The 12,437-nt window shown below is 40.4% G+C and overlaps 1 protein-coding gene across 1 annotated transcript in view; it reads right to left on the bottom strand.

Annotated features, from left to right (window-relative positions):
* LOC143996284 (twist-related protein) overlaps positions 1 to 3,327 on the bottom strand; it is a 4,709-nt gene extending 1,382 nt beyond the window's left edge. Inside the window, exon 1 of the mRNA XM_077491257.1 lies at positions 2,574 to 3,327. Within this exon, the coding sequence (XP_077347383.1) occupies positions 2,605 to 3,105 (501 nt within the window). The 5' untranslated portion in view covers positions 3,106 to 3,327 and the 3' untranslated portion in view covers positions 2,574 to 2,604. The remainder of the gene's footprint in view (positions 1 to 2,573) is intronic.
* Between the last annotated feature and the right edge of the window lie 9,110 nt (positions 3,328 to 12,437).

Below are 12,437 nucleotides of genomic sequence, written 5' to 3'. Positions count from 1 at the left end.
TTATTTAGTAGAGAATGCCCAGTGCACATTGGTTCAATGAAGGTTTAATGTAGGTGTACAGTGATGTATAGTGTAGAGTTAATACTATTTTATGCTGGGCATATTGAATCTGTTTATAGCTCACAGAACCATGTTGTATTATAATCTATTAAAACAGAACACTTTTAGTAAAAAATGTACTCTAATGTTTGTTAATATCTATCAGAGAAACACTATATTATAGTACAACACAGTAGTAGGATTTTAGTACAGAATGTATTTTATTTAAATGTTTTCGGTATCTGGTTACAGTTCAAATAATTAAATTGTTACTATATACTATAAAAACACTCTTTTACCATTTTTTTTTTTTATAAAAAATAAAATAAAAAATACAGAACGATTTTAGATTTCATTGCAATGTTTTTCGGTATCTGGTTATAGAAACATTGTTTCTATATACTATAGAAGCATATTGTTATTATATACACAGTAGTAAGGTTATGTATTTTATTGGTATGTTTTCAGTTTCTGGTTATAGTTCAGAGAAACATTGTTGCTATATACTATAGAAAAAAATTGTTACTATCTATCGGTTCAGTAGTAAAAATGTTGTGTATTTTGATGGCATTTTTTTCAGTATTTGCTTATAGCTCAGAGAAACATATTGTTACTATATACTATATTATGGTAAAACACAGTAGAAAGATGTTAGTACATAATGTATTTTATTGGTATGTTTCTCACTATTTGTTTTTAGCTCAGAGAAACAAGCTATTATTATACACCATAGAAACATATTGTTACTATGTAATAACGTACAAACATTTTGTACAGATATTTTTAGTGAGAGAAGCATATTGCTACTACTTACAGTTTACCTATTAACTGGTTATAGATTAGATAACATTTTATAATATATTATAATAATGTATAATAAACCATAACAAATAAAATATAGTAGTAAGATAGCAAGTGTAGAAAGCAATGTTGTAGTAAAATAGATGATTAATAGGATGAATAATGCCCAGTGCCAGACAGGTAACGATGTATCAGTGCCCTACATACACTAATGATGGAGCTCTACAGCTCGGTAGGCAATGCACATAACGGTTTTAGTAGGTCACATGACTTACATAACGGTTCAGATAACGGGACAAGAGGACAACACTGTCCAATCTAGTTCAGATCACATCTAAGAAAGAAATACTTGCAGATCTCAAACTAGCCCAAAATTAGAAGGTATCTAATGAAAATAGAGGCTCTAGCCACAGGCAGTCCCCTGGAAATGACAGAAATGTTTGCCTTGTTATTTTGTTAGGCTTAGCCCAGCTCTCCACATTCCCCAGTTTCATTAAGATCCCTGTTCTAGGCCCCCCTGTCTATGATCTAACCTAGTATTGTGACTTCTGCAGATGGGAAGGGAGGGGGGTAGTTACAAAAAAAAAAAAAAAAAAAAGCCCAGGACTAGCCATCAGGGGGTCAATTATCACAAGAAGCCCAGGACTGAGCAGCAGGGGGTCAGTTACCAGAAAGAGCCCAGGACTAGCCATCAGGCAGTCAGTTATCAGAAGGAGCCCTGGACTGGACAGTAGGGGGTCAATTATCAGGAGCCCAGGACTGGACAGTTGGGAATCAATTATGAGGAGCCCAGGATTGGGCAGTTGGGGGTCAGTTATCAGAAGAAGCTCAGGACTGGGCAGTAGGGTGTCAGCACAAGGAGCTCAGGACTGGGCAGTAGGGGGTCAGTTATCAGAAGGAGATCAGGACTGGGCAGTAGGGTGTCAGCACAAGGAGCTCAGGACTGGGCAGTAGGGGGTCAGTTATCAGAAGGAGATCAGGACTGGGCAGTAGGGTGTCAGCACAAGGAGCTCAGGACTGTTCAGTAGGGGGTCAGTTATCAGAAGGAGATCAGGACTGGGCAGTAGGGTGTCAGCACAAGGAGCTCAGGACTGGGAAGTAGGGGGTCAGTTATCAGAAGGAGATCAGGACTGGGCAGTAGGGTGTCAGCACAAGGAGCTCAGGACTGGGCAGTAGGGGGTCAGTTATCAGAAGATCAGGGCTAGGCAGTAGGGGGTCAGTTATCAGAAGGAGCCAAGGATTGGTAATCAGGGGGTCAGTGATCAGGAGCCTAGGATTGGTCATGAGGGGGGTCAGTGATCAGAAGGAGCCCAGGACTGGGCAGCAGGAGGTCAGTTATCACAATGAGTACAGGACTGGCCATTAGCGGGTCAGTTATCAAAAGGAGACCAGGACTGGAAAGTAGGGGGTCGGTTATCAGAAGGAGCCCAGGACTGACCATCAGGGGGTCAGTTTTCAGAAGGAGCCCAAGACTAGCCATTAGGGGCTCAGGAGTCCAGGACTGGGCATCAGGAGGTCAGTTATCAGAAGGAGCCCAGGACTGGCCATCAGGGGTTCAGTTATCAGGAGAAGCCCAGGACTGGCCAGCAAGGGGTCAGTTAGCACAAGTAGCCCAGGACTGGCCATCAGGGGTCAGTCATTAGAAGGAGCCCAAGACTGGCCATCAGGGGTTCAGTAAACAGTAGAAGCCCAGGGCTGGGCAGTAGGGGGTCAATGATCGCCAATGGTCTTACCTGTGTGAGTGTCCTTGTCGCCTGAGATGTGTTAGTGAGATGCAGACATAGACCAGGCTCCCTCCATCCTCCACACTGAGAAGGCATAGCTTAGCCTCTCATGGGCCACATAACTGCAGCTTGCCATTTTGGAGTCCAGCTCATCGCTCTGTAAAACCTGGCACAGGAAGTCAATGTATCTGGAGGCCAGTTTGAGGGTTTGGATTTTACTGAGTTTGTCAGAGGGAAGGGTGGGGATGATCTTTCGGAGGGCCGCGAAGGCTTCGTTGAGGGATTGGGTCCTCTGTCGCTCTCTGACGTTGGCCATGACTCTTTGGGTCTGTAGCTCCTCGAAGGACTGGGGACTGCTGCCGGTGCTGCTGGCCTTCTTGTTCCTTTTCACTGAGGTCGGGCTGTCGGGCTCGTCGGGGTTTTTCTTATTGGTTCTCTTCTTCCTGCATCCCCTCTTGCTCTGCTGCCTGTCAAGTTCTTCCTCGCTGTTGCTCAAGCTGTCCACGGGGGAGACTGGAGAGCTGGACTCTTCCTGCATCATCTTCTACCACCACTATGGAGAGAAGACAGAGCCCAGGCAGGGAGGGGGGGAGGGAGGAAAAAAAAAAAAAGAGGGGTGCCCCGACCAAATAGATGTCCAATCCAGCACCCCACCACAAGAGAAAGGGCTCCTTCTCCAACAGGATCCCACCAAGCAAGCCCAGCACTATCACTTTGTCCCCAGACACGAACGTGTTTCTGACTTGCTGCAAAACTTTCCTGAGCTCTTATATTTCTTGCTGGCAGAAAGACCAGGGGGGCGCTTCCTATTGGCTGATCTGCCTCCGTCTACGTCACCAAAAGGACCAGACCCGCCCCCCCTCTGCTCTAACTTTTATTAGGTTTCCGCTAAGAAGAAGAAGAAAAAAAAAAAGAACAAGAAAGAAACAATTCTTTTGCCATCCATCCGAGGGATATTTTCTTAATAAATCCTACTAAATAATCCCTTTTCTGAATTCACCTGGGACACATAAGAGATGTGGCTCTGTGATCTGCAAGAAGTGTTTCCTTTAAACCAACAGGCTTAGGCTACAGATTTGGAAGACTTGCTTTTCTCTTTTCTTCTTTTTTTTATTTATTTATTTTTGCAGGAGGTGAAATAACCGAGTTTTAATTGCAGATCTGGCTTTTGGCATGATTAACACCTTCTTTGATTAGGCAAATAGCATAGACGTTCGGGAGCACAGCACACCTGGGAGTCAAGGGGTTAATACATAAATGCAATTAATCCTCCTGCAAAAACCTGATTGCACAATTGACATTCCTGCTTGTTTTCCTCATTTGTGGAGGGGGAAAAAAAAAAAAGAAAAAAGAAAAACAGAAAATCATTATTTTTTTTTAAATGGTACAATGCTCCATAAATAAAAGTATTTCAAAGTAAAGTTGGGTTGGGGCAGAGCAAGGATGCTGTGATTGGAGATCAAGGACTGGGATTGTTTTTAAACTTTTATAAAGAGTATTTTTTGTGATTTTTCTTTTTTTTTTTGTATTTCATTTTGTTAAACATGTTAATGTCATGGATTATATTGTCAGTTGTGGAAGCTGATTTACTAAAGGAGTTGAGAATCTTCACATAAACATGTGAATATTTATTTCAGTTGTCCAATCCTGTGCAAAGCAAATTCCTGTTCACTTTGGCTACCCAATCCTGTACAGATGAAATAATAGACAGGATTTGGGATAATTGATGGGAATAATTCACACAACTAATGATTGGGTGATTACTCTCTACTTTTGTAGTCAATCAGAGAAAGGATGCTGTGATTGGAGATCCAAGGACTCAAATGTCAAGGGCTGGAGTTGAGTAGCCTACCAGCATAATAAACTGGCTGGGATGCTGTCCTATTTTTTTTATAGCATATTTCATGGTTTAGAGAATAATATTGTCCATGGGGAGGCTGATTTACTAAAGTAATATCTTCTTCACACGTGAATATTTACTTCCAGTCCTGTGAAAAACTAATCCCTATTGCCTTTGGATACCCAATCACATGCAGATGAAATAACAGACAGGAGTGTGCCTTCCACATGATTGGATAATTGATGAGATAGTACAATTTATTTATATATATATATATATATATATATATATATATATATATATATAACCCATATATAAATATATATATATATATATATATATATATATATATATATATATATATATATATGTTATTTACACACACACACACACACACATATATATATATATATATATATATATATATATATATATATATATTTATATTTATATCTATCTATATCTATATTTATATGTTATTTACACACACACACACATATATATATATATATATATATATATATATATATATATATATATATATATATATATATATATATATATATATTTGTATTGGTGAAGATTTTCAGCTTCCGTGGCAAATCAATTCATTGGAAATAACAGGTTTACATAATGCCATCAATTTAAGCAGCACTTTGTATATACTGTATACATGGTACATTCCCATCAGTCCCTACTCTCAAAAGGAGCTTCCAATTTGAAAACTCACGTTCATACATAATACAGGGCCAGTTAGGACAGGAGCCAAGTAACCTACCAGCATATAATAATAATAATATACATATAATAAAATTATATATGTATAGTATAATATATTATTTTTATAACTAATACATTATTGCAATGAGTTACTACATGCAAAAGACTCAATTCACAAAGTTTTTACACAAGGATAAGTATCTTTATTTTAAGCCAGCTGAGTGATATTTCAAATCTCATTGGATTAAGTTGAAAACAACTGTCATTTTTCTTTATAATAAAGATACTTTTCCTGGTGTATTATATCTGTAAATTATAAAATGCAATCCTTAAACTATACCTTCTCTTACCATTTACATCGAATCCCATCTTTTGGGGGGCTGATGTTTGGAATCTGAAGCAAACCTGCCTCCGTTGCTTCTAGCAACCAATCAGGTAGTCTTATTTAAACCACACATTTGGTATGGTGGAGACAAGGGTTCTGCATGCATCCCAGTTGCTACCACTAACATAAACTGTAAAGTGCACACACCGCAGCTGGGTGTTTATAGTGGGACCATATGGAGCTGAATGGTGCACAGTCCCTTCCATGACATTCCAATGTGATCAGAGCTCTGACTATTCATTATTTGGACTGGGAAAGTCTAATCCCAGGACCAGGTAGATGAATCAGGGAGAAGGGTTTGGACCTTTGATGGTCGGTATACAAGCCGTGTGAAATGGAAGAACACAGATCAGATACAGAAGAGGAAATGGGCTTCAGGGAAAGAAAACTGAATCTGAGATGCTAATTTATCAAAGTCAGAGCAGCGAGTATTGTTACTTGTTCCTGACAGGCCCGGTGTGGGGCTCTCAGTGCACATCGCTGGGGGGAAAAAGTGTATTTCACTAGATGAACTCCTTGTGAAAGTTTATTCTTTAATCATAATTTATATAATTAAAGAATAATTTTTTCAATAATTAATTTATATATATTTTTTCATAAATAAAAACTACAAGCCAAGTTATCATTTCAGTGACATTGGCTGTTCTTAAATCAGAAATGCTTCTCTATATTTCCAACATAGTGAGAATTTGGGATTTGGCTGTAGAAGTAAAATATGTGAAATGTTGCACAGGAGGCATTTGGGTTCTGCAGAGGACCAGATCAAAGGGACTTACATTCAGCATTGGGACTCTCAGAACATGTACCTGTCAGATTGGAACTGATCAATACTCCAGGCTAATCAATCAGATTTAAAATTAATTAGTTGGAGCAAGCAGAAGACGACTTCTCATTGGTTGTCACTGTTTATTTGGACTTTGCATTAATAAAAGCCCTAAAATGTATGTAAACTCAATTTTTCATAATTGGAGTTAAAAAAAACCTTTATAGGGTTTTATTATATCTGTTCCACAAGTGCAAAAAAAAAAAAATAGCTGTTTATCCATCCAAAAATCTAATGAGCTGATAGATTTCTGCGCTCTCCATCTCTGGAATGAAATCAGAATTAATTCCTCCACGGAGTACAAAACATCCCCCTATGGGGAAGAGAGGGAGGTGTTATGTAGTCCTATTTTTTCCCCCTATTCTAGGGTGACAACGTTGCTCAGCATGGTCTTCACTCTACAACAGAAAGTATGTTAATGGCAGGATTACCAAGTTAGAATAATGGAAAAACGTAAAAAAGAAAACGAAAGCAGCCACCACATCTGAGAACCAATAAGCTGAAATATTATGAATTTTTGTTCTTGGGTTTAGATACACTTTTAATGACAGGTAAAACATGTGTTCTTTTTCACCTCAATAACTGATCCAGGGTTGACAAAGCTTCACTTAAAAATAACTTCCCTCACATCTGATTGGATAGTTGAAGTAAACTTAGGCTAAGTTATGGGTTAATCTCCGACTGAAATGAGAAGAGAATGTTTAAGTAAATAGGGTGAAGCTGTTTTCTTACTTCCATTGTCCAATCACCTGGAAGTAAGAATCAATTTTTCCATTACTTGTGCACTTGATTGGGGATTTATATAGGGAACATAACTTAGTTAAAGCAAAAACAGGAAAAAAAAAAAAGAGGAAAAAGTACATTAAATAACAATTTAATGTTTAATGTTTCATAACAACTTAGTTATTAGATGAAATAAACAGCTTCGACTTTTTACTACAAGTGGCTGTTCACTTTTTGATTATGATGAAGCCTTCTTCCCTTTAGTAACACTTTTAGTAAATCAGAATGGTTCACTTTATGTTTTATTTAGTCCAATGACATTGTGATCACTTCGGACACCCAGTCACATATAAATGAAATCTCTGTTTCGTTTATTAGTAAATCAGCCCACGGGCTCTATCATAAATCAAAGGACCAATCACTAATCAATCATCAATCATTTTCTGGGGTTCAGGTTGCTCTCCCCAGGTGACAGCTGAAATCCCATTGGTTGTTATCACGTGATAGCTCTTTGAACTGTCCTATTAAATAACCTGATTCGTTGTTGCACTTTAGAGAATTGAATAATTAAGTCCATCTAATGAACCCTCTTTGCTCCTATGTGGCCCCGATGATCCTGTTTGTGTTTCAGATGTGCACACATTATAAAGCAGATTAGACCTCTAATTATGCACACTGTGCTGGGGGTTATAGGAGATTCTCACACCCCTACAATAATCTGCAAGCCCCATCACTATTGGCATAGGGACTCCATTTATAGTGAGTATTAATAGGATCCTTTAGCAGAGGTTATCTAGTTTAGAAGATATATCAGAGCATCTTTGTGTCTCAGCAGGGGATTGAAATGGAGAGCAGCCCCTGGGATTAGTGTAAAATGTAACATAAACACTACCTGCAGAGAGTGTGTGTGACACATAAAAGACACAGATAAAAAGTCGCACATGGAATGAGGGAGTTGTGTAATAGTGATGCACAGCAGGATCAGATGCCATCCCTTGAGCACATTCTACTGCAGCATCACTGTGTACTACAGGCATTTCCTCCCTGCTGCCTAATAGCCACACTTTCCTTTTATGAGGATGGTAAATGGAGAGTTACAAGGCTACAGAGGTATACTGGCTGCCCTACTAGTATCTGCATTCAGCTGAAATGACCCAAATGGCAAAGCAGGGGGTACAGATGAGTTTACCTGAACAGGGAGCCTTCTAAAGTTATTTAGAATGAAAACTAATTTCTGAAGTTGTCAGTGAGATATTACTACTACTAATACTACTACTACTACAACTACTACAACTATATTACAGTAAAACTTTGCTTTGAGAATAACTTGGTTTGAGAGCGTTTTTCAACACAAACAACATTTTTTAATACATTTTGACTTGATATACAAGCGATGTCTTGATATAAAAAGTAGCGTCACAACTAGTGCATATAAAAGAGAGGAGAGGCGCCCCTAAGTGTAGCAATATAGTTACATTTAATGAAGGTACAACATTTAGCAACATATTGCTACACTTGGAGGCGCCTCTCATCTTTTATACTCTGTAGCTCCTGCTGGATTTTGCTTCTAATCCCCTTGTGGAGGCCTTCATTTGTGGATGGACACTTAAGGCCCCTTTCACACTGGGGTGGTGGGTGTGTCGGCGGTAAAGCGCTGCTAATTTTAGCAACACTTTACCGTCAATTTTGCGGCGCTATTTGGCCGATAGCGGGGTGATTTTACCCCCAGCTAGCAGTGAAAAAAAGGGTTAAAACCACCGCAAATCACTGCTGCCAGCGGTATAGCCGCACTGTCCCATTGATTTCAATGGGCAGGAGCGGTGAAAGAGCGGTGTATACACCACTCCTTCACCGCTCCAAAGATACTGCTAGCAGGATTTTTTTAGCATCCTGCCAGCGCACCGCTCCAGTGTGAAAGCCCTCGGGGCTTTAACATTGGAGAGACAGCAGCGGCTCTTTCTGGGCTCTTTGCAGGCACTATTTTTAGCGCTGTAGTGCCTGCAAAGCGCCCCAGTGTGAAAGGGGTCTTATGGTTACACAACCTCACATCACATCACATTTACTATAATATTTTTATATGGACTATAAACTGAAGGATTTATGATTAAATGGTTGTGGAAGGAATCATTTGAGTTTCCATTATTTCTTATGGGGAAATTAGCTTTGATATACGAGTGCTTTGCATTACAAGCATGTTTCTGGAATTAATTATGTTCGCAATCCAAGGTTTTACTGTACTACTACTAATAATAACAATAATAATAATGTTATCACTTTTAGGTTACAAGCACATGGGTGCATTTGCCTGTACAGTGTAAGGACACAGGAAAATGTACTAAAATTGAAGAGTGCAAAATCTGGTGCAGTCCTGCATAGATACCAAACAGCTTCTAGGTTTTAGCCCACGCTCACACTGAATGCAAGTTTGAAATCGTGCCAGTTCAGCTGAACTCGTACGATTTGAAACCGTAATTTCAGTCCAACTTTGGGGGCGATTTGACAGACATCTGTGCGGATTCATGCACAGATGTCTATTGAAATTGCCCCCCGAATTCTCCAAAAGTAGCACAGAAACAACTTTTGGGAATTGGTCCATCGCTGCAAAGTTGGCGTCGCACCGATTCAGATGGTGCCATTGCCAGCAATAGGCTCAGATTTGGCATGTGATTTGACATGTCAGATCACATGCCAAATCGGCCCAATGCGAACGTGGGCTCATTGTCAAAGCTTAATTGAACAAGCTGAAGTTAGAAGCTACCATGTGCAGCTGCACCAGATTCTGAGTGCTCTAGTTTTAGTAAATCTCTGCTGTCTCTGGGATGTCCCAGGGCTGTGTACAGCTGCCCATAGACATGAATAAGTGAATGTGACTGTACTCACCCAAAGTGCGCACCATAGTTGTATATAGCTGCCTTCACTAACTCATGTCTATGGGCAGCTATAGGACATCCCAGACACCAGAAATACTGGCGTCTTTATGTTGCATAGGCAAATGCACCCATGTGTGCCCATGTGTATGTAGTCTTGTGATTTTAGAGTCTAAATGTTTTTTACCATAATGCATTCCTTGCATTAAGGTAAAAAAAAAATGCATAGATATCAGCATCCCCCCTTTTACTTACCTGAGCCCTCCTTCAGCCTTTATTCGATCCAGCACTGTGCACGTCTGTGCTCTTCTCCCCCCTCATTTCTGGGTCTCTCTGGCTTTGCTGGGGCACTGGGAGCCATTGGCTCTCAGTGATGTCAAGCAAAGCCAGCGATGAGGGGGCAGGGCCGAGTCACTCTGTCTGTGCCAATGGACACAGCAGTGGGGCTCGGGTGCGAGCATGCATGAGTGGCTTTCCATGGGGGGCACTGGACAGAGGGGAGGGGCCAGGAGCGCCGGTGGGGGACCTGAAAAGTGGAGGTTTGCAGCTGCTCTGTGCAATTTCTTTGCACAGAGCAGATGAGTATAAAATGTTTGTTATTTATTTTTATTTTTTTATTTACCTTTTCAATAACTTTAAAGTGGAGGTCTGCCCACCTCTTCAAAAATTAAAAGCCAGCAGTTAAACATACTGCAGCTGCTGACTTTTAATAATAGGACACTTACCTGACCATTTGCGGGTAAGGGAACCCTGGTAGTGTATTCTTACAGCTTCACGCCGGGAACTCTATTGCGCATGTGCGAGGCTCCTTTCCTCTCTCCTATTTTCCTGGCTGCGGGAGTAGGAGGAGGGAGCCGAGCGAGGGAGGGAGCCGAGCGGTGACGTCAAGGGCCGTGGCGCAGGTTCCCGGAAGTGGGGACAGGATACCCGTGAAAGACAGGTATCCTGTCCCCCCTTCCCCCGAAAGGTGCCAATTGTGGCAACGGAGGGGGGAGGGGGCTCAGATGAGCGGAAGTTCCACTTTTGGGTGGAACTCCCCTTCAAGGTAAAAAATATCAGGCTTTATACACATGGGCACATGAATGGGTAAAGGCAGCTGTACACACCTACCGTACTGTACTGTAGTATGGCGCTATTTGCTTAAAGTAGTGCATGTGTGCCTGAACCTGCGTTCCTGACATTCCGCCTGTACACGTGTGCTACTTCAGTCTTTATTCACATTGGTATATGCATATTTTCTGCATGGAACACAGGTTCTTACTTGTAGAGCTAGCAGAAGATCCTGCGCAAAATGCTCATCTAAAGTGCTTGCGCTTAGACGCACTTAGAAACGTTTTAATATGTACAATTCTTCTTTCATTTGAATAAATAGCTACATGCAGGCCTAAGATCTGTAGGCCTAAAGTGCTCACATTTAGGTGTGCTTAGACTTGTAAAGCATTTGGATGCATACAACATTTAAACGTGTACAATTCTTTTAGTGACTTTACGTATGTACATATGCACACACATGTAAAATCTGCATATATGTACAGCTCTGGACACAGGTGTCCTACTTTTTCTGTACGCAACTAAATGTGGTGCACATTTTTTTGTTTGTAGGCACAGTTGTGTTGGACCTATTGATTCCTATATTGCTATGTTTAGATACATACAAAACTATGCCATATGCATCTAAATGTGTCATTTTAGACACCAGAGTAAATTAGCCCTTAGGCTGATGGCATGCAGTCAATATTGACAGTGGCACAACCAAACCACAAACCAAAAATGCTATTTTTTATTTTTTTAATTGAAAGAAAACTCACCTATCGATCCATGTCTCACTTTGAAAAACACCCCCTAGCCCTCCAAGGGCCAATTACTCATGTAGCATTTACTTCCTGGAATCCAACTTCCCTTAGTTCAGGCATGCAGGTGTTTCGTCAGATTAGGCGACCCGTCAGAATGTGTAACGGAAGTGACATTCCGTCGTCGCCATCTTGCTACACCCCACACTCCTTCATAGTAATTATACACTGAGAAGGGGGAAAGCGGACATCTTGTTACACCCACCGGAGTTTTGCATTTTACACCTTTTTTTTTAACATTAAAGTGAGTTTATACAGGCATACCCCACTTTTGAGCACACAATGGGATTTATTTACTAAAGCTAAAAAGTGCAAAATCAGGCTCACTTCTGTATAGAAACCAATGAGCTTCCAGGTTTTATTACCAAAGCTTAATTAAACAAGCTGGGTTAGAAGCTCGTTGTTTTCTATGCAGAAGCGAGCCTGATTTTGCACTTTCCAGCTTTAGTAAATAAACCCCAAAGTTGACTTAAAAGTGGGGTACGCCTGTATAGTGAAATATAGTACGTAGAACTCTGTCTGACTGGTTAGATGTTGAATTTTAAAAGCAGCAAACTTCTGTCAGATTAGCAAACCTATGAGATGAGCAGGCTTGCCGCTGCTTTTAAAATTCAACATCTAACCAGTCAGATGGAATTCTAAGTATTGTATTTCACTATATAAAC

The sequence above is a fragment of the Lithobates pipiens genome, unplaced genomic scaffold, assembly GCF_037356315.1.
Source record: "Lithobates pipiens isolate NorthernLeopardFrog02 unplaced genomic scaffold, aLitPip1_a1.2 Scaffold_19, whole genome shotgun sequence".
NCBI classification, from domain to species: domain Eukaryota; kingdom Metazoa; phylum Chordata; class Amphibia; order Anura; family Ranidae; genus Lithobates; species Lithobates pipiens.
This window is presented reverse-complemented; position numbering and strand designations above follow the sequence as displayed.